Raw genomic sequence first — 23,568 nt, forward strand, 5'->3', positions numbered from 1 at the left:
TGAGTTACCTAAATTTACAAAAAGCAAAGTAGAACAGCTAGAAAGCATAGTAGATCGTTGGTTATTTTTCTTTAAATATGCTGAAGAAACGACAGATGAAGATCTAAAGAAAATTGCAGAAAAGGCACCAATAATAAAGCTAGCATATGATGAGTTAGATAAGTTTCGTTGGAACGAAAAAGATTTAGTAGCTTACGAAGAAAGAATAATGGATCTACGCAAAGAAGAAGCCATTCTTGAATACAGGCTTGATCTTGCTGAAGAGAAAGGTATAGAAAAAGGTATAGAGAAAGGAAAAATTGAAGTCGCAAAAGCAATGCTGGCTAATAATGTTGATGTCAACACTATTGTCAAGTGTACTGGCCTTTCTATTAGTGAGATTGAAGAATTAAGTGGAAATCTGTGAACGGTTACATTACATAAAAGGTTTAAATATACTGGACATACTGATATACTTTCGTATTAAAAAACACCCAATAAGCAGAGTTGTAAGTGGAATAAACCACAAGATGTAAGTGCTAGGTGGGGTAGTTATAATTGAATTGCCGTAAGAATTTTTTAACTCTGAGATTATCTCTTCATCTGTGTATCCATCATTGATTTTTTTACGAATTGCTTCTCGCATATCATACGCGATCTGAGATCCAGATTCAGACAATGATTCGCCAGAACATATTGGACACCTTATTATTTCAAATAAACTGGTTGCTCGTTTTTCCATGCTTTTATCTCTGAGTTTATTATCCAGAGTAAAAGCGTTTACGCCTGAGTGAAATATCAATATGAAAAGTAAACTAACTACTGCTCTCATCCTTGGTTAATTGGGTTATTTTACTGAGTTGGTTCATAAAATCAGTGATGGATAACTTTCCAATAAAGCTTGACCCTACATCATCATCGTACTTTATTGAAAATTGAACGCTGTCATCAGTTGTTTTTTCTGATAAGAAAGACATTAATTTTTCAAACGCATCTGAAGTTTTTGAGTCACCAATCATAAACGAGATTAATTCTTTATAATTTGATATAGCCACGTTGATTTTGTCTTTAAATGAAGACGTAACCAAATTATAATTTTGCACTCCACCATCTGCAGCAAGAGAAAAATTATTACTTTGAATTAAAAATTTCTCTATGTTGAAATTAACTCTGGAAGCTGAGATGTGGTTTACAAATTCGTAATCAAATTTAGTGTCGATACTAAGGTAATTTTCAGGACTTGCAGTATTTTTATACCGATAAGTATAAAAATCAAATCCTAGTTTAGTATTTCCACTTGGTTCTTTATCGAGGTGAAATTGAATGTAATTACTTTTATCATTCACTTCAGTTATAACACTTTGCTGATTTTCTGAAACATCACATTTTAATCCATAATCTTCGTAACGAAGTGTATCTATATAGTCTATTACGGTACTATTTCTATTGAATCGCAATGAAGATGGTAAATCATTTAGTCTAACAACAAAGTGGCTGCTATCGTTTGTGTGGCATTTTATATTCTTTTTCTCATCACCATGAACAACAATATTGACTTCATTGCTTGGTATGTAGATATATACTGATTTATCAAACAATCTATTTTTTATCAATAAAGCATCAGATGAGATGGTTAATTGCTCATTGGAAAATTTTGGGTTTGTCACACGGAAAATTAGGTTAAAAAGAAGTCCACTGAAGTCATGTGAAATATCAAACTTTTCGTCGTTAATGTATAGTATTGTTTCAGCTAAAAGATTTTTTACCTTACATGCAGAAAAATACCAAAAACCACTATACGCTACAGGAATAAACAAAAGTAAAGAGATGATAATATAGATAAAAATCTTACGCATAGCTAATTATTCCCCTGTTTATCCAATGATATATTTCTTGTACCCCTTGGTATGGTTACACACAAACCGTCGATATCTTTTGTGATTTTTATTTGGCATCCAAGTCTTGATGTCTCTGTTAAGCCGAAGGCTAGATCTAACATATCGTTTTCCTCATCAGATATGGGGTTATGTGTTTCTACAGCATCATAAAATTCTGGATCAACAATCACGTGGCATGTAGAGCAAGCAAGAGAACCTTCACATGCACCTTCAAGCAGATCTGGATCGCTTCTGTGGGCTAAATTAAGCAGAGTTTCTCCCTCTGCAGCTTCATAGCTTTTCTTACTCCCATCAGGTAAAACAAAAGTAACAGATGGCATATTATTCCTATTAAAATCCTTACTAATTTCTCTATATACTACAGGTAATAACTAATATTTGCAAACTCTTTGCAATTCCAGTGCCTATTTCTTGTTATCCAAGTACCTCCTTTAGCATAGATCCCGCTAACAAGCGGCGGGATGACGAATTGCTTAACCGTCATACCGCCGCGAACCGTCATTCCGCCGCAGACCGTCATACCGTGATTTATTCACGGTATCTCATCCGCTAACAAGAGATCCCGCTAACAAGTAGCGGGATGACGAATTGCTTAACCGTCATACCGCGATTCATTCCCGGTATCTCATCCGCTAACACGCAGCGGGATACTTGACCTTTACAGGGATGACGGTTGCCGTTTAGCTATAAATGTTTGAGAAATTTACCAAATGAAAAAAAAGGCAAAAGAAGCCCCGTGGTGCGAGTTTTGACTCTATATTACTGTAAGTGGCGCTGTAATAATGTGCTGACGCTTAGTTTAAGCGCGATTTGGCTGAATGTAGAAAAAATAAAAAAGACATGCAGCCGCTATAATTTTATGTAATCCGCCAATAAATACCCTGAGTTTTTTACTGAATTTTGTCATTGAGCCTGCAGGTCAAAAACAAGTTTTGAGTCATAAACACCCTTATTATCATAATAAGTGGGCTGGCGGAGCTTGTCAAGTAAGTTTTTCGTTTCTACTTAATGACAGTTGTTACCTATGCAAGAAGTCTGTTGTAGTTTGTATGATATCTTTATAAAATGGTTCGCATAAGTTATCTAGCAGTGCAACTAAACAAATACAAAAATCAAAACGTCGCGGTTTTTGGTCTTGGTAAAACTGGTTTATCCGCCATTAACGCTCTAATAAAGAGTGGTGCAAGAATATATGCATGGGATGATCATGAAGAGCAAATAGCAAATACAAAAATGATGTATAAAAAATGTAATTTTATTCATCCCAAGGAATACAATTGGCATGAGATCAGTGCATTGGTTTTAAGCCCTGGAGTGCCAACAGAGCCACATTGGATAGTAAAACTTGCAAGGAGATTTGATTGCAAAATAAAATCAGACATTGAGCTATTTCTTGAAGCTAAAACTACGAACCAGAAGGTAATAGGCGTCACAGGAACAAATGGTAAATCAACCACTACATCACTAATAGGGCACATATTAAAATCTGCAGGGAAAAAAGTAGCTATTGGTGGAAATTTAGGCGTTCCTGTTTTGGATCTAGAAAGAGATGCAGAAATTTATGTAATTGAATTTTCTTCTTTTCAATTGGAGTTGATGAATGAAATTAACGTGGACATTTCAGCACTGCTCAATATTACACCAGATCACATAGATAGGCATGGAAGTATGGAGAACTACATAGCAACTAAATTAAAACTGATAAACGGTAGTGAGGTTGCCGTAATAGGATGTGACAATGAGATTACTGCTGACATATTCAACAAATTCACTGGAAACAAAATTCCAATCTCAGTAACATATTCCCCGATGTCATTCCAGCGCGTGACGCTGGAATCCAGAAAAGAAAAACCATTGCCAACTACTCAGATGACAGAGGGTGGTGCAAGAGATCTAATATCATTGGCAGGTAACAATTTGCTTGATTATAGTGAACAGATTACTGGTATAGATCGAAATTATCTGGATCCCAGTGTCAGCTACTCGGATGACAAAAGGGGCACTGGGATTCAGAAGATCTTGTTAAAACTAGAGAATCATAGCTTATCAGTAAGCGACGTGAAAATAAACCTAATATCCAACGCAGAAAACATAGCAGCCACATATGCCGTATGTAAGGTACTTGGAGTAGATAGCAACACTATTATCAATGGAATCAAGTCCTTTTCAGGACTGAGGCATAGGAATGAACTGCTTGGCAAAATAAGAAATGTGTTTTTCGTGAACGATAGCAAAGCAACTAATGCAAAATCGAGCGAAAAGGCGATCTTATCTTATGAAAACATAAATTGGATCGTTGGTGGAAGAAGCAAAAAAGGTGGAATAGAATCATTAAGCAAGCATTTTACAAGGGTTAGAAAAGCTTTTCTTATTGGAGAATCAACCGAAGCTTTTGCAAATGTTATGGAGAATAAAGTAGATTATGTTAAATGTTGCAATCTAGAAGATGCATTCAGATTGGCTTTTGAAGAGGCCTTAAATAGCACAGAAGAAGTAACAATATTACTTTCTCCCGCGTGTGCTTCTTTTGATCAATGGAAAAATTTCGAGGAACGTGGTGAAGCATTTTGTAGAATGTTTGAAAATCTCAGGTACAATCACACATGCTGTTTAGTATAATGTTGCGTGGAACAAAAGTTAATAATAGATAAGCTAATTAGGGTTATTCCATTTGAAGGGATAAGCGATGAAACCCTATTAAAGGTGTGCACTGACCTTAATCTAGCTAATAGCTTTTGCAAATTTCAGAATGGAATATATGGCGCTTTGGAGCACATAGCAGAGGACTTAAATAGCTCAATGGAAGCTGAACTAAGAAATTCCAATTTAGAAGATATGAAAGTGCGAGAGCGAGTAAAGTTAGCTATTCAAATACGCCTTTCAAACTACGCTAAGCTACCGAATTATAGAGAACTTTTAAAAAATGTTTTATCATTCTCCGTATCACCAAAAAATACATATTTTGCTAGTAAACTTTTATACAGAACTATTAGTGCGATTTGGTATGGCATTCATGATCAATCAACAGATTTTAACTACTATACAAAAAGAGCAATATTAGCTGGAGTGTACTTAAGTACGATACTTTTTTTTATCAATGATTATTCAGAAGATTTTGTAGATACTTTATCGTTTCTTGATAACCGTATCAACAATGTCATGACATTTCAAAAATTCAAAACTCGCTTAAAAGGAATCATAGGAAATTTCTTATAAGCTTTTCATCATACTGGTTATTCATATTTATATTCTCTTGGTTTTTTTGATCTTTATGTTAAAATAGCTTAATATTTATTAACAATAAAATGAAAGTTATTTATCGTACCAATGGTAATATAAAACCAAAAGAAAATACGAAACATATAATAAACTTTTTTGGAGTACTTGGGTGTATTAAGGTTAATGCACTTGGTAAAGGTGCACCTAATGGGCAAGAAAGTAAGTTAGTTAAGCATTATTTTGACTATCCCTATTTCTCTAGAATTGTTAATCCAGAATTCTTTCAAAAAGAATTAAATGCCGAAGGAAAAAAATTCAATAGGAGAATAGTATCACTATGGTTATGTTTTGCTATATTGTCCACTGCTTCTATTGTATCGTTATACTTGGCATACCAGAATCAAAAATCAAAAAAGGTACTTACAGGATTAGCTTTTGCATCAGTAGTTCTATCAATTTTGGCTACCATATGTTTTATCGTATTTTGCCTATGGATGCTTTTTGACTTTGTTAAGAAAAGGTTCGTTGTACATAGAATCAAAAGCTTTTTGGAAAATGAAGTCAGCCCTGAGTGGATAAAGCGTTACAAAAAAGAACTTGTAGGTGACGATAAGGAAATGGATGCAGAAGCTCACGATCAAGAGTTAGGAGAAAATAAAGATATAGAAGATATTGTAGAGTTCCTCTTGGAAAGAAAGAAAATTGTAGCGCTATATGAATTTCTAACAAACGGTGAAAAATTGGTTCAAGCTGGAATGGCAATGGTAAACATGTTACTTGTAAAAGGTGTGCATCCGAACGATATAATTTTGGATACTAACTCTCTTGGAGGAGGAATTGCAGCAGAAGTTTTAAGGAGATTTGAAAAACAAGGGATTTATTTAACGCTAATTCATAGTAACTCTTATAGCTCACTTAAAGATGCAACTAATAACTTTCCTCATGGGATAGGGAATTCTTTCATGAGATGGCTTCCTGCAAAATTCTTGAATTTTTGGTTTAGTCGTTGCGGATTGGAATTTAATTCACGAGAGATTATAGAGAATACAAAATGTCCTGTATTGATTGTTGGTAGAAAAGGTGATACTGTAATTCCACAGGAAGCACAACTCGTTGGTAAACTTCCAGATTCATCCACATCTGAACGGTTTAGATGGAATATAGTACTTGAACACGATCCTCGAAACACGGAGTGTAAGAACAAAAATATTCATGCTGATCACAAAGAACATTTAGTTTATCATGAAGATAACGGTAGTATAAAAAAGTATGAAGAAAAAGAAAATAAATTTATTGAAGAAGCACGTGAATATTTAATAGACTATGAATTTAATAAAAATTTTGATCTAGAGAAGTACAGAAAAAGTGGTTTCTTTGGAAAATTGACAGAAATAGAACTGAAACCCATCAATGAAAGGTATATGCAAGTTTAAGTTAATAGAGAAAGAAAAATTATTCTTGCTATACCGTAGGTACGTTCCAAGATTATACTGAAGTTTTTATTGCACTCAAAACCTTCATTTTTTCTAATCTCTAGAATTATCAATGCATCATTACTTAACCAGCCTGAGTGAGCTAATCCATCTAAAGTTGATTCAACCAGATTGCTATTGTAAGGCGGGTCTGTAAAAACTATGTCGCATTTTGAGATAGGTTGTGGCAATTTGTTAGCACTGCAACAAATTAGCGTGACATTGTCCGTAATTCCAAAATCTTCTGCTGTTTTTTTAGGCAGTTGCAAATTGTAATAATCTGAATCCACCATGAATGCATGCTTAACGCCGCGAGAAAGCGCTTCAAATGAAAAAGAGCCACTTCCGCAGAATAAATCAAGTACATTCAAGTTATAAATAGGTTTTCTTGAGGAAAGTATACTAAATATTGCTTCTCGGACAACACTCATAGTTGGTCGTGCAGCTAAATGCTTACCTGTGGCTATTTTTCTTCCGCGATATTTTCCCGCAATAATACGCAGCATACTAAATAACCTCCAAAGTAACTAATTATTTAATATTATATGATCAATGTCAATATGGCTTTAGCAGTTTAATAGGGAAAAGTTATCAGAATCACTTGCGAGAAAATTAATTGTTTTTCTTTGATTTATCTGCTGCATTCATTTCTTGACCAATCTCATCTTGTAAATCACCATAATCATTTTTTTCATCGTGATTCATCCTTTCAATTCTGCTTTCTAACTCTAACTTAATTATAGTATTGATTCTATCTATATCATCAAGGAAATCTTTACATTCTTCATCACTATATTCTTTACCAGATGATTTTTTTTCAATAAATAGACTTTTAAACTTTGCGAGATCAGAATTCTGATCGGTATTCAGTACAACATTTCTCTCTATAAAGCTAAGATCCGATAGTAATAAGCTAACCTCTAATAAATCTTCACTTTTCACGTTTTCAAGGTCTTCAAGGCTTTCTAAAATACTAAACACCTTAAGTTCTTCTTGCGCAATTTCTTTATCTTCCTTATCAAATTCGGATAACAACTCATGATTATCTATAAATTTCTCACTCAAAGCTTTATTCAATTTAACGAAGTCGATGTTGTTATCTGGCAATGTATTATCTAATAATAGATCCACTCTTGCTCTGCGCGCATTCAAGATGTCATCATAGTCATTTAACTTTATATTGCCATTATCGTCTTGTTGCAATTTATAGTAACCAAGACCTTCGAAATTTTTTTTATCATTCTTCATTGTTGCCCTCATCCCCTCTTCTTTTTCTTGGCTCATTCGGTACACCTCTTTTTATTGATTCATTTGGTTGGCTCTCGCCTTGTTTTGGATCTGGCACACTTGATTGATTGTTACTACCCTCATCCTTATATCTCTCTGGTTCTCTCTTACGCCCAATGGTATAATCATGAAGCCTTTCAAGGAATTCCCGTCTATATTCTTTCGCCCTATAGAGTAGGTTATGATCATAGCCATGCTTCCCTACGGAATCAAGGCCATGCTTCCAAGTAAACTTCATAGCATCTTCTATCGTATAGCCCAAGTGTGATCCCACGTATCCTTTATAATATTCCAAATATCTGTTAATCCTTCTATGTGCAATATCTTCTTTATCAACTCCAAATGCTCTGTAAATTTTTTCTTCAAGCTTATCAACATCATTTTTAGGCGAAGTTAGAAATTTTGTTGCTTCAATAGTGGCACTTACAAATTTACGTGGCACATTAATAGCATGTTTTAGCACACCTCCAACTCCTGGTATCCTGCCCACTAGATTAGCTGCACCTCCAGCTAATTGATTAGGTAGCCCAGTAGCAAATTGACCTAGAGACTCAAGTCCTCCACCAATAGCACCTTGCAACAGATGCTTAGGTAGAGAAATTAACCCCATTAAATTAGTTACACCAATCTTTTCAAAAAATTTAGGTAACGGGATCTGAGATAATATACCACCTCCTTCATACATTCTAGATATATTGTAAACGCTGTATCCACCACCGGCAATACTTGAGCCCATTTGTTGTACGAGCTCGCGCAGGGAGAACATTAAAAATGAAAGCAAGAATAATACAAAGATTTCCCCTGCATTGATTAAATAACCTCTCTGTATATCTTGCACCCTTTGGTAATCGCTATTATCTTGATAATTTTTGCAATTCTCACAATCTTTACATTTCTGGCAGTATTCACTGTTGGGATCCTTATATAAATCATGAAGTTTCAGTACTCTACAACCCCGTCGTTCTACTACTTTCTGCACTAAAGACTTTATCTCTCTTTTCAGATCTGGTCCTATGATACCTTTTTTATAATCATTTATCATCTTTCGATAATTGTTGCATTCGGTTACATCTTGTGTAGATTGACAGTAGTGCTTTGTTATTTCACTATCCATACTACCCATCTTTTTGTCTATGTTGTTGATTAACAATAGGATATCAGCCTTTTCTGACGCATGGGATAAACTATTTGTTAAACGCACTAAATCTTTCGCACTACAGCTATTATCTACTACCATATCACTCTCTGCTATATAATGGTCTGCTGGATTATTTTTAGTGCCAGGAATTGGATTAAAGAAAGGGTAATCTATATAACGAAAACCTTTTTCAATATAATCCGGTGGAAGAGGGATATATCCAGCGCCTCCAGTAAACTTTATTGTACCATCTTCTCTGCTTATCTTTTCTATGCCTTCTATGCTTTTATCTATGTTAAGTGGAGAAGCTTCTCCGATAGTGTAAGGTACAAAAATTTGCCCTGGGGTCCAACCAAAGTACTGCTTATCAATGATACAAAAACCACCAAACACCGATTTTGGAGCACATAACCTTACCTCAAACCATTTATTGTAGCATACAGTAAAACCTAATTGCCTATAAAAGGTGTTCATTATAATTGCAGCCAGCAATGACAGCAGAGTAAATATCATGATCGATTGCAAGCAAAAACTAATACAGAATTTTATCCACCCATCAAACAGACTTTTCAGCGGTGAAAATAAAATAGAGATCAGGAACAATGGCATGATAGCTATAAGAAAAGCTATACCCATAAAGCCAGAGAGAAATATTATGTAAGCATATAAACATAGCAGAAGATATAAAACAATTCCTATGAAAATTGCTGGTATCATAAGGAGGCTTGCCCACATTTGGTAATGTAAAAACGCTGCAAACTTTTTCCAAACAGAATAAGCAAAAAACTTATTGAACATGTCCTCCATGAAGCTAAACAACTTAGCTTCATCTCCTTGAGCAATACTTCCGTTGTTCATGTTGGGAGCAAAATTAGTAATTATGCTTATCAATTGTTCAAGGCCTTTGATGAATAAAACGAGAAAATGATCATAGAAAAATCTAAAACTTCCAGGAGATATAAGCACTATTACTAGAGTGATTTTCATCATTCTGATGAGCATATCATGCTTAGTTTCTCGTATCATGCCAAAAAGATAAAGAAGCGATGAAATCATTACAAATAGAACAAGCAAGGAAAGAACAAAATTGTGAAAGCTCGTACTTTTTTCAGCTATGTTTTGAAACATAGCTTGTGCAGCTGCAGGGTCGTTACTGTCAAAATGTTTTTCACAATTCTTGTTGATTAATAACACACATTTTAGGTAGTGATAAATATAATCAAAAAATCCGGAGTTACTTGGCTGCTGCACTCCACCCAAAAAATCAAAGGAGTAGCCACCTACATTATCTAAGTAATATCTATCTAATATTTTTACATATATTTTCCATCCTTTTTCTAACTTCACCGTATTACAATTTCTGTCTTTTAATCTAGTGCTATTTCTGTCTAAAGTAAAAAGACCGCTTCCATCTTCTGCCACGGAGTTGTAACCTAGATGTACAGTGAGAGATTCAGGATTACGCATAGATTTCAAATCTTTGTTAGGACTATCGTCATCAGGCCTTTGAAATAAAAGATAAGCACCATGACCATTGGTAAACCAACATGGAGCACCACGTGATACTGTATTTGCGCTATCATCTTCATTAATGCACTTGCAATTTACAGTGCAACTTGCATTAGGCTTACTTGAAAATTTTTGTATGCTAGGTTTGTAATCATTACAAACTAAGTGAAAGTCAGGTAGACTATTATCACCTGACTTGCCTTCAAATTTAGTTGCATATTTTAACTGCTCCAAGCTTTGTAAGGTATAACTGCCTTTTTTAGATTCCTTCTTGTTATTATTACTCCAAGATGTCCATGCACCATTAACTCGCACTATTAAGCTATCTCCATTGGTTTCTAATCCAGTATCTTTCCACTTCACCACCTGGTTATGGTGGAAACCATAATTAATTTCTCCAGTTTCAGGATCAACAACTTCTCCATCTTCTGGAATAAAAGCACCGTGGTCGCTTGAAAAATGAGCGCTTACTGCAATAGGTTTAGGACCGAAATAGTCAGCAGATATGCACCTTGGAAAAGGCATATCGTTCTTACTACAACCTATGATCAGCACGTAAGCTGCAAGAAGTAATACCCTAAACCAACATTTGCCTAAGCGTGATTGCATATCTAAACTTTTTCCAAATATAGAAATAAATTTCTAAAACTTTACTTAAAATATCTTTTTAATTAGTTACTCCATAACATCATTCATATCTTACCCCTCTTCATTTCCTTCCTTGTTTTTAGCTTTATCACTAGGATCACTTCTTATTGTTTCATCAGGATTTTTTTGCTTACCTGATTGTTTTGGTGCTTCAGGTTGAGAGCTCCCCTTCTCCTTTTTATCAGGACCTTCTTGCTTACCTGATTGTTCTGGTATTTTAGATTTAGGGCTCATGGAATTATCCTTCACGTCAACTTCCGTCCGATCTTTACCCACTTGTTGCCTAATGTTCTGTATCATACCTTGGGTCTTATTATCAAGGCCAACAGCCGACAGTATAGATTGTGATGCGCTTGTGGCAACTTGACCAACACTGCCAGCAACTCCCCAACCAGAACCGAATATTGCTTGTGCCATAGCTTCTGATACATCAACGAAAGCTTCCATTGCTTTGGCAATAATGAAGTATATTAGTGCCTGGACTAGATCTATAGGTAATGCTGCAAAGTGCCCGCCAGTTCTTTCTCCGGTACTGAGTGCAACATCAACGCTAGTGCTAGGGCCATATCCAAGAGGTAGTATTGATTTCATGAGACAGAAATCATATGATAAGAAATTGATACTAATTAAACATTGATAGCATGCAGAAAAATTCGTGAGATTGTATAAAACTGAATACATCAATTGGTTTAAGAGGGACAGGGATGAAAATATAATGACTGGTTGTACTGCAACATGAGCCAGTGTTTTTATCCAGTTATCAAACAAGGACTTAGTCTGTTGAAATAAAATAAACACGATAAACAAAGGTGTTAACGACAATAAAAACGCTACTAAAACAGTAGATATTACATATTTCAATGTAGCGCTAATAATGCATTTTAAGAACATAAAAGTAGCGTAGAGTATTACCAAAAAAGCAATAAAACCAAAAGGACCAGAGAGCATTAATGATAAAAACTTCAGCCATGTTTCTCCTGTGAATAATACTCCTGCTGTTAAGTCTAAGAATGCAAATTTTCTCCCCCCTTCCCCTATATAGCCAGAAAAGCTATCAACTAAATAAGTACTACCATCTACAAAAAGTCTGGATAAAGTTGTACCAAAGAGTTCCCAGCTTCTATCGCTAAAGGCAAAAGCTATAAATGCTATCTTGAACATTCTTACAATGAAATCAAATTTACTTAGCTGTATTGTTCCAAGCATATAGCCAACAACAGTAAATATCACGTATAGAGTAAGCAAAGCTCTTACTCCTTGAAGAAGACCTCTTGCATATCCTTTGTATGAATCTTTAACGCTGTCCCCAATTACTTCTTCTTTTATAAATTTAAATATCCCGTTTACATTCGATGAAATAAAATCATTAATTTTTCTTTTAACAAATAAAGTTACACTATACTTATTGTTTTCGTAATATTTGCTTTTGTCCGTAATGTCATCTTTCTCTACGTTGCTTACATCAATACCAAAATATATCTTCTTAGATTCTTCGTTCTGAAAGTGTTTTCCGCTTATTACATCTAATATGGTGTACTCATCTTTTCCGTTTACTCTTTCTCTCACCCCTACCACTTTGAAATCATTAGTTCCCACACCATGCAAATCTTTAGGTGGCTCATCACCCAAATACACATACAGTTTTTCGCCATTGATATATTCACACGATCTAGTCACTTTAACATGGTACCCACCTCTATTAGCTTTATAGTGACCATAATCTGCTATAGCAAGCATCACACTACTACCATATTTTACATTGTCATTTACTGCATAGTCACTATTTAATTTCAGAGAAAAATCCTCGAAATTGTCACTAATTTTCGAACACACATTACCTCTTCTTGGACCTATTTCATTATCTGGAAGACATTGAATACCTTTAGCAGTATCTTGATCATCAAGATCACCAATTTTTGCAACAAGAGCCTCAGCCCAAGATTTATCATCTTCAGTAAAACCACCTGCTTTAACATTCTCTTCCATTTTTTTTAGATAAGAATACATATCACATGTATTTCCTTTATCGTACTTCTTATACCTTATAGAGGAGACACAGTTCCGTTCTCCTGCTTGACCTAAACCATAATCCCATATACCCTTTTCGGTATAGCACACATTCTGATAGTAGCAGTTAAGCTCATAAGAGCTATACTTTTTCACCTCGTTAAAATCACAGTTTTTTCCATCACATAATTCGTTCAATCCTATTTTAGCGCGGCGTAAATCAAGTAGTGAACCATATCTCCATGGTTTATTATCTTGAATATAACCTTTATTAAAATGTACCTTATTATCATATGGGGTATACCCATTGCCAACTAGCACTTTGCTTTCCTTTGCTTTTGTTTTATCAAGAGGTAAAAATTTTATTTTATTTCTCTTTCCATCCTTGCCCTCACAAAAAAATTCCTCTCCCTCTTGCTTGCTAACATTCAATATTTCACTTTCTGACACTTTTTCACCTCCTTCTTCAGCTCTATAACAATTGTCATCAAAGCTGATACCTTTCCCTCCTGGATTGTCATAATCAATTATTATTTTTCTGGGAACTAAGCTAAAGCTTAACCTGTCACCAGGACTTGCTTTTATTCCAGTGTCTACATAACGTCTATTGCTGCCAAATCCTTTACTGCTGCATAATTCGTTTTCATTTACGCCTTTTTCATCAACGCCATAATTATTAGGCACATCGTTAATATTTGCAGCTTTACTATAATTTGGTTCTGAGCCATCAGCACAAAAGCTAGCTGGCACAAGTACTTCCCTTGGATTTTTGTCTTTTTTAAAAGGGCAAAAATTTACTGATCCATCGAGGGTGAATTTGATTTCCTCATCCTTGCTAATTATCTGACCAGAATCAACCCAATGAATTTTAACTCCTTCATCTGCTTTATGAACTGGAACATCCACATTAACGCTGATGTTTCTGCTCTGCAACCCAGGCTCAACACAATCCATAGTGCAACCAGTGATTGCAAGACACAGTATCAATAATAGTAATCTTTTACTTATCATTGTGGGCCTCCTGTAGGTATCTTAGGTCCTTGAGGTCCTTGAGCCCTTTGCGGTATTTGAGGTCTTGATGCACCTGACTGTTGAGAAGAACCCCCTCCTCCATGTCTTCTTTGAACGCTTTCTTTATCTAACCCTACTATTCCCAGCAAGCTTTGTTGATATTGTTTTCCAGGTTCGTTTTGCACATAAACACCAAACAATGTGTCAGATACTGCAGAAGAGGCTTTAACTAAAGCCTTCATAGCGTGTCCCAAAATAACAAAAGCCATCATAGCGGTAATATTAGGTGTATATTTGGAAGCATAACCATAGAAGATACAAGGGTTAAAAATCTTTAGGTTAATACTAAGTATACACGTAGAGCAGACTTCAAAATCAAATACTGAATATATGATATAATCCATAACCTGACTTATCAGTGATATAAAAATTAAAAGCACTACTGGATGAATCGCAAATCTTGCTAAATTTTTAACCCAGTTGTGGAACATCTGCCTAGTATGCGCAAATAAAAGACAAATAATAAAAATAGGTGTTAAAGAAAGCAATAACGCAACTATTGCTATAGATGTAATAAAAGAAAATAAAGCATTAAAAATAGATAAGCACACTGTGATTAAACCCCAAATCACCAAGCAAAAAGATACAATGCCCAAAGGGCCAGAAAATATAAGAGATACTATTAACAATACTGAATGCGATGACAGAAATCTATTTAACGGCAAGTCAAGAAACTCAAAAACATTTGAAGTAGTGCCTCTGAAATTTGCTATTTCTATTAACTGTTTTGGGGTGTTAATAAAAATAGAAAATGCATTGTTATAAAAAAAATTCCAACTGTTGTCCTGCAGCAGCTGGGTAATAACTCCTATCTTTACGCATATAATTAGAAACTCATATATAGAAATATGAGTTAATCCAAAAAAGTAGTAAAGGGTATATAAGATTATGTATAATACTAACAGCGATATTATCGTAGATCTAATGGTGTTTGTTCTGCTTGATTTTATAAAACTTTCGTAAAGAGACTTTACAGGACTAGTATCAGAGTGAATCGCGTTGGGGTCTTTATAGCTGGAACCAAAAAATGCAGTTTTTACTTTTTCGTCAAAAAAATTATAGATTGCACTAAAAGTTCTTGTAGGTGGCTCTTTAGTTGTGAGGTTAATGCTAAACTGACCTTCATTTTTGTAATCGCAGCCGTGGTCTCTTATTCCGTAATATATGGTGCCTGTTTTGTCTTTTAACTTTTCTTTTAAGCTTTCCATGTATTGAACGTCATGAACTTTGCTAATATCCACAGGTATATCTCCCTGGGTTTCATCAGGGTTATGCTCAGGGAATTTATCAGAAACGCTTATATATAAACTATTTTCTAGACTGTGGTTCTTTATTACTCTTATATTGAAACCACCCTTGCCTTTAGTATTAAAGGTGAAAGTTAAATTCTCACCTTGGGAGTGATCCTTCTCCACTTCATAATCATAGTTAGTCCATGTATTGTCTTGCATATATTCAAAATTTTCTTTCTGCATTGACACTACCAATGATGGAATGTAAGTCCTTACTCCCTTTTCTCTTATACCATCCACAGCCTCCTCGATAGCTTTTCCTTTACTTGCTTCATCGTTACCAACAGCTAAAGCGTTAGCAAGGTCTCTGGCCACACTGCCACCATCTATAGTATTAGACTCAATCTGAACACAATTTTGACCAGAATAATAACATGTATTTTTACATGCAAGGTTTAAAAGGTACGTATCTATTTTGCTTTTCTGACTACTTGAAAGCGAGCTGCAGTCTATATCTTTTCCTTGTCGTTTTATAGAGTTAATAATATTTTCAATTTCCTTTTTTCTTTCATCTTGATCTAACTTCGAAAACCAGTACTCTCTTCCACTCAACCATTGCGCATCACCTATTATATATTTATTAGGGCATATCCCATCCTTGCCACCTTGGCATTTCTCTTGATTTAAAACATGTGCAAAATGTTCCATTTCTTGCTCGCTACACTTTTCGTCGATTTTCAAATACCTGATTTTTGTCTCACTCTCTTTATCTTTACACACTTTACTTCCAATCACACTAAAGCTTATCGAATCACCGGCTTCAAGTGCAAATGGTAATGTAACATCATTTCTCCCAGGCCCAATTGCAAAATCTGCGTACTGCTTAGGACAAAAATTAACCTTACTAGACACTATGTCAATCTCTGTTACTCTTATTCTATCTGAGATATTAACACCGGAATCAACCCACTTCTGCTCTGTTGACACTATATCTAGTTTTTCACGCAAACCTGATAAATTTTCTGGCTTAATACAGTGATCCTCCCCGCATCCAGACAATAAAAAAAGCACCACAAAACTTATGCATAACTTACCCAAGTTTTGGTTACTTAAACGTTTAAGCATCTGTTACTTACCTTAACTAGCATCACCGCCACCTTAGTTAATCTTTTCGCTGGAACCTTTACCACTATTTCCACCTCCTCCACCAGTACCTCTTGCCTTCTTGACAGCCGCAGCAGCCGCTTGACCAACAGCACCAGTAGCAGTTTTGGCAGCAGATAAAGCTTTGCCCACCATTTGTCCAGGTGTATGACCTGAGCCAAGTGCTGCTCTATAGTTACCAGCAAGTTCAGCAGCCATGCTAGGCAGAATGTTTAAAAAGTGGTAAAAGAGAAATAACACTAGACACAATTTTAATAATTCTCCGATGAGAGAGCTGCCAAACTCCATGTATGTAAAGTCGAATAGACCAAGTATGCTGCTTTTTTTAAAGCTATAGTTTTGCATCATACATGCTAGAGTAGTTTCATTGTTATTACATTCTCCATCTTTCAATTTAAACCATTGTTTTTTGCTACCACCCGAGGCTTTTATTTTATCCTCATATTCCTTGTCCGACTCAAAGTTCAAATTTTTAAAATAAATTTTATCACATGCTATGAACATAAAGGACAAAAACGCAAAAAGCATAACAGGGTATAAGCTATAGGTGATTAATTCTTTTACCCAGCCATCAAAATATCCTTTGGTGTGTTGAAATAAAACCATAGGAATAAACAAAGGTGATAAAATGATGATTACACTTAAAGCAACTAGAGATAAAATAAACACATAGCACAGCCACAAAATAACCATCATCATCAGAATGGCCATAAATATACAGACAAGAGCTACTAAAATTTGTCCACCAGCAAAAATAATACCGATTATCGAACCTGCAACTAACAAGACAGGGGCAGCACCAAGCAAGACTGCTAACGTTGCAACACCTCCAGTACCAATTTTGCCACCAATCCCTTCTAAAGGTGCTCCTAAATAGAATATAATCCTACAATCAAGCCTATCCCAAGGAGCAAGGTAGCTATAATTTCTTGTACTATATTTATAATCATTAGCTTCATAATTACATATTCCTTTGCTTTCAGATGAAGCTTTCAGCACTATTTCTGACAAACCATTTGAGAGACGAGTTAATTCTCCATAGTAATGAGACATGGTACTGCCTGTTGTAAAGTAAATCACTAAAGCGAATTTAATAACCAACATGTACATTTCTTGCGGACTACGCACTCCACCAGACATGGCTTTTATAGAGAACAGTACCAAAACCAAAACTAGGACAGCAGTTACGGTGTTTTTTAGCTTTTTCTGTGCTACAGATAAGAAACTGCCCTTGTTATGTCCATTTTTATCGTTAAGTGGACTGCCACTTGAATCAATACCTGCAACTAAATTATCTAACGATTCCTTAATGCATTGCACTATCATAGAAGTGATGGGAAGAGGAGCTAATGATTTACTCCCTGCCTGATTGTAGCAAGCTTCAGAGACATACGAGCTAAAACAGCCTTTATTGTTGTAACCTACAAAAATTTTTCCTTCTTTTTCTTTGTTTCTGATAGTAGTTTTATAGTTATCATCATTACCAATAGAAATTTCTTCCTTTCCTGTACCATCCTTGTTTTTGAATATCATCACAGATTCTTCACACATAGGAGCAAGCGGGTCAGGTGGTAATTCCGTGCACCCCATATCAACCTCTTGCGGCCAAGGAGTCATTTCGATACCAAGCATTCTCACACTTGCCAGCTCCACACACAACCTGCCCATTTTTCTCACTGCTTTGAATGTAGCTCCATGTATGGTTTCGCTTTGCCCAGCTTTAAGAACTTCACATTTCAGCTCACCATCAACTTTTGGCGACCATGACCCATCTACGTATCCAGTGTCCTTCTCTCTAACATCAAAGTCTATATCACTAAAAAGATTACCAAACGTTAAGGGGTTTCGATGACATACTTCTATATATTCACTGTATTGCACTCCATTTTTGGGCCAAAAATAATTCCTATATTCGTTATTCATAGTATCTGAGTTGTTAGAGTCTAAAATCTCTTTTTCTGTTTGTCTTCCATCTTTTCCTGATTTTCCTTGTAATGCAGAAAAATATTCGTCTTCTTTTTGATAATTTTTATCTGTGTGGACACTATAACCTGTATCTTTTAATTCAAAGTTTTTATATTTTCCATCATGGTCACGTGCAACTGGGTGTCTAACAAAACTATGCTCACAAACAACAAGTCCTCCTATTGCCTTCCAAACCCCAACAATTGCAGCTATCATTCCAACAATAACAAAAGCAGTAAATAAACCAGCAGAAGAGACGATCAAAATAACGCCAGTCCATACTGCACCAATAGCAATTGCTATCCCAGCGATTGCTGCACCTGTCTTAAACGCTCCACAGTCAGGATTAGAGGCACGACTGAAACTGCCAGTAGAATTAAATCTGCTAACAAATTCTGTCTTGTCAGTACCACTTACTCCATCTGCAAGCACTGGATATGAGAGTAAAAAGTCTATATTTAGTAAAAATATCGCAATTAATAGCAATGACAGCTTAGTCTTAAACATTTTTTACCTTCTGATAAAATATAGGCAACCATACTTTTGGGTTGTCCCCAACTTCATTTAATATATCGTGTAACAATAGAACACTTTCTGCACGTCCGGATAATACGTTGATTATATCATCCAGGTCTTTTAAGTCTATTCTAGCTACCACAGCATTAACTCCTTGTTTCACCAAAAAGAATCTAGTGCTTGGATCTGTGTGCTTAATTAATATATATTCACGTTCAGTTAACATAAAAACATCCCGATAGACACTAGTAGCTTTCAGATTTGGTAAAAAAATCTGTGTCGCTGTTTGTTGTACAAGTGTATCGCTAATAGCACTTTTACTTGCATCCTCAACACTCTGAGTAGCAAAAATCACAAAAGCATTTAGTTTTCTCAGTACCTTCAACCAGTCTTTTATCTTGGGTGCAAAAACTGGATTATCTATTAATGCCCATGCCTCATCAAGAACGATAATAGATGGAGTGCCATCAAGAGATATACTAATCCTATGAAATAAATAAATCAATACTGGTCCAAGGGCAACAGGATCTTTAAGCAAGCTAGCCATCTCAAAACCAAATACTCTTGCTCGTGAAAAATCTAGCAAATCTTCTTTATTGTCAAATATTGCAGCATGAGAACCATTATCATGCCACATAGATATTGCTCCAGCTAGAGTATCAGGACCTGCAAGCCCTAAAAACGGTACAAGGTTTCTCAAGAACCTGTCTTCTTTTCTTAATTTAAAATTTCCTTCAATTGCATCATTAATTCGTGCAATATCTTCTGAAGTAAATTTATCATTGTATACCGAAATTAAAGACTTTATCCACTCCATTAAAAATGTTCTATTATCAGATGTATCATCAAGTTGCAAAGGATTAAAATTTGTTTTAGTTCTTGGTTCTATTACAGTATAGATACCACCAAGTGCTCTTAAGAAAATCTCTGCACCGCGATCTTTGTCAAAAAAGAATACCCTTGGAGAAAACTTCATCGCTTGGGCACACAAGAAATTCATTAAAACAGTTTTACCAGCACCAGTTGGGCCAATTATCATAGTGTGTCCAACATCCCTTATATGAAAGTTGAAAAAAAATGGAGTACCAGATGTCGTGTCAAAAACTGTAACAGCATCTCCCCAGTGGTTATTGAATTTATTGCCAGTAGGATAATTATGTTGAGATGCAAATCCAGCCAAATTAAGACTACTTATTGTAGCTTTTCTCACTATATAATCGAAATTACCAGGAATTTGCGCCCAAAATGCTGGTTCAAGGTTAACTCTCTCACGGACAGGATAAACACCGCAATTAGAAAGCTCTGATTCTACCAACGACAGAGCGTTATCCAATGATTTAGGACTTTTTTCTATACATAAAATAGTCAGGTGATGTTGACCAAAGGCAATCTTACCACTCATTGCGTCATCAAGCGCTTGAGAAATTTCTGCTATTTGAGAAATAGCTTTATCTGCAGACTGTATCATTCGATTTTGCTGTATCTGCATTTTTCCAATCGCCGTTTGCCTGTTTATAAATTGAAAAGATTGCGTAATTATAAACTCGTAAGGAAGTTGTAAAAACGAATCAAGCATTCCTGCAGAAGTATGATTTCCATATTCTTTGATACTAATTATTCCAGCATATTTACTCCCATTATGAGTCACAACCTGTATCATCTTACGGCCAAAGAATAACCTATGTACTGGTAAGTATTTTGATATTTCAGTTCTTAGCGGAAAAAGTGTATTTGTAACGAAGCCACAATTTACAATTCTAGATAGAAACTCCATTATTTCACAGAACAAACCATCTGGAGTTTCTTTTACTCCAAGGATTTTAGGCGAATAATTCCTAAGGCTTGTCACTACACGATTTGTCGTTTCCTCTAAATCTTCATACGTGGCACGCATATCACTTTCCCAAGCATGTTTTGAAGTTACATGTCCGAATTTTTTTAGTAGATATGACAAAAATTCTACTCCTTTTGTGTCCGCTCTACGGATAATCGTAATGTATAGGTCATTAATAAATGATTGCCTTGTTGCGTGTTTTTCTCTCCATTTTAGATTTACGTGATTAGCGAAAAAATTCGGCAAACCTTGACTTGCAAATTCATCAGAAAAAATATTTTTTTTACGTCTGATAGTATGAAAATACAAACTAAACGCAGGAGATGAAATGCTTCTGAGCATCTGATTCCTGATATTATTTTGTATTACTAAATCCTCGTCATCGGCGGTTTCAAATGCAAAGCCACTTAATTTGATAACCTTAACCAACCAATTTTCTTTTGTCATCAAGGTTGTGCTATTCCAATAGCAAGAATAAGGAATAAATTCAGCAGCGTGAACTTCCCTGTTCAGAGTAGATTTACTCTTTGATTGAATAGCCCTAAACCTCAGCATCACACAACATTAAGCAATATCATAAGAATTGGCTCCATGATAAAAACGATTTAAACATTTCGAGCACTTTCCTAGTTTTACCATAAATAATTCAATAAACAACGGTTCTTTTGCAGAAGCTATATAGCCAAGTCCATGTATACCTGGTAACATTAAGAGAATCACTCTCAAATCATTTGAATTAATGAAAATTAGCATGCAAATCAGGACGTTTAATATTGCAAACATATAACTCACACCAAAGAGCATTGCAGGTCTTGTAAGACCTTTAAATAATTGATCTGTTTGTATACTACCTGTGGACATATCTTTAACCTTCTAATAATAGCTCTAACACTATACTATATCATTATATTAAAAATCCATTGAAACTAGTAGCACTTTAAGTTAAGATACATTATTTAACCCAGATAATGACAAGTTGGCCATTTCAAGAAGCAGAAAAAATATTGCAAGAGTTTCCTAATAAAAAAGAAATAATATTTGAAACTGGTTATGGACCCTCTGGTTTACCCCACATAGGAACCTTTGGAGAGGTTTTCCGCACTACAGTTGTTGTAAATGCATTAAAAAAAATAGCTCCTGGTATAAAAACCAAAATCATTGCAGTTTCAGATGATATGGATGGTTTGCGAAAAATACCAGATAATGTGCCAAATCAAGAGATGCTAAGGGAGCACTTAAATGAACCATTGACTATGATACCCGATCCATTTGGCACTCATGAGAGTTATGGTCATCACATGAATTCGTTGTTGTGTAAATTTCTTGACTTGTTTGAATTTGAGTACGAATTTAGGAGTGCAACAGAGTGTTATAAATCTGGCGTTTACGATGAAAAACTTTTACTCCTGCTGAAAAATTATGATAAAGTGATGGACGTAATGCTTCCATCATTTCGGGAAGAAAGGCAGCAGACTTACAGTCCATTCTTGCCGATATGTCCAAAAACTTCCCAAGTTTTACAAGTTCCAGTAATTGAAACAAATACAGATAAAGGAACAATCACGTATGAAGACCCAAACGGGGAAAAAATAGAAGTTCCAGTGACAAAAGGAAAATGTAAACTGCAATGGAAACCTGATTGGGGAATGAGGTGGGCCGCATTTGGAGTAAATTATGAAGCTCACGGAAAAGATTTAACTCCATCTGCTGTGCTTTCAAGTCAAATATGTGAAATACTTGGAGAAAAGCCACCACTTCTGTTTTGCTACGAGCTTTTCCTTGATAAAGAAGGAAAGAAAATATCAAAATCAAGAGGAAATGGCATTTCAATTGAAGAGTGGTTAACTTACGCACCAACAGAGAGCTTAGCATTGTACATTTTTCAGAGCCCTAAAAAAGCTAAACGTTTATATTTTGATGTGATACCAAAATCAACTGATGAGTATCTAGAGTTTGTTAAGCATTATAATGAGAACAACGGGGAAAACACAAATAGTAAATTTCATACAGAACCTGGTTATAATGAGAAATTTTTAGGAGAAGCGCAGGTGAGCACCGCAGAATACTCGAATGTATTTGAGGAGCGCAAGCAAGCTTTAATGACAAAATTGCCATCAGAAGCAAACCCTGCCTGGCATATCCACCAGGGCAATGTTCCTAATATAGAAACTTCAGGCATAAATTTCTCACTACTTTTAAACCTAGCAGCGGCTTGTAATGCTGAAAACAAAGAGATCCTATGGGGTTTTATATCCTCTTATGCACCGAACGTCACACCAGAAAATAATAAAATGCTTGATAGACTTTCAGACTTTGCAGTAAAGTATTACCACGATTTTATCAAACCAACAAAATCATATAAAACTCCAAATGCAAAAGAGAGAGAAGCGTTACTAGATTTGAAGGACACTTTACATTCTCTATCTACAACTGTTACTGCTGAAGAAATTCAATCTCAGGTATTTTCTATTGGAAAAAAATATGATTATACCAACTTACGTGACTGGTTTCAGCTATTATATGAAATGTTACTTGGCCAAAAGACCGGTCCAAGAATGGGATCTTTCATAAAGCTTTATGGAATAGATAATACGATTTCTCTCATAGAAAGCGCTACTAAATGTATACT

General features: G+C 35.3%; 3 protein-coding genes across 3 annotated transcripts; 1 reads left to right on the top strand and 2 right to left on the bottom strand.

The window, feature by feature from the left end:
* Window positions 1–1,778: 1,778 nt before the first annotated feature.
* On the bottom strand, window positions 1,779–2,397 carry LOC105557842 (adrenodoxin homolog, mitochondrial-like). Its single transcript, XM_012005202.1, has 2 exons — window positions 2,304–2,397; window positions 1,779–2,235 (listed from the first exon to the last, which is right to left on the bottom strand). Exons 1-2 carry the CDS (start codon window positions 2,395–2,397, stop codon window positions 1,838–1,840), a joined length of 492 nt encoding a protein of 163 aa, XP_011860592.1. The 3' UTR covers window positions 1,779–1,837.
* Window positions 2,398–2,942: 545 nt separating this feature from the next.
* LOC105557843 lies at window positions 2,943–6,529 on the top strand. Its single transcript, XM_012005203.1, has 6 exons — window positions 2,943–3,701; window positions 3,912–4,490; window positions 4,626–4,730; window positions 5,276–5,512; window positions 5,612–6,350; window positions 6,447–6,529. The coding sequence occupies exons 1-6, from the start codon at window positions 2,943–2,945 to the stop codon at window positions 6,527–6,529; spliced, it is 2,502 nt and encodes an 833-aa protein (XP_011860593.1).
* A 651-nt stretch (window positions 6,530–7,180) lies between these two features.
* Window positions 7,181–11,027, bottom strand: LOC105557844. The gene is made up of 2 exons (XM_012005204.1): window positions 7,862–11,027; window positions 7,181–7,788 (listed from the first exon to the last, which is right to left on the bottom strand). Exons 1-2 carry the CDS (start codon window positions 11,025–11,027, stop codon window positions 7,181–7,183), a joined length of 3,774 nt encoding a protein of 1,257 aa, XP_011860594.1.
* Window positions 11,028–23,568: the final 12,541 nt, after the last annotated feature.

Source organism: Vollenhovia emeryi, unplaced genomic scaffold (assembly GCF_000949405.1).
Source record: "Vollenhovia emeryi isolate VEMERY1.0 unplaced genomic scaffold, V.emery_V1.0 DF939412.1, whole genome shotgun sequence".
In the NCBI taxonomy this organism is placed as follows: domain Eukaryota; kingdom Metazoa; phylum Arthropoda; class Insecta; order Hymenoptera; family Formicidae; genus Vollenhovia; species Vollenhovia emeryi.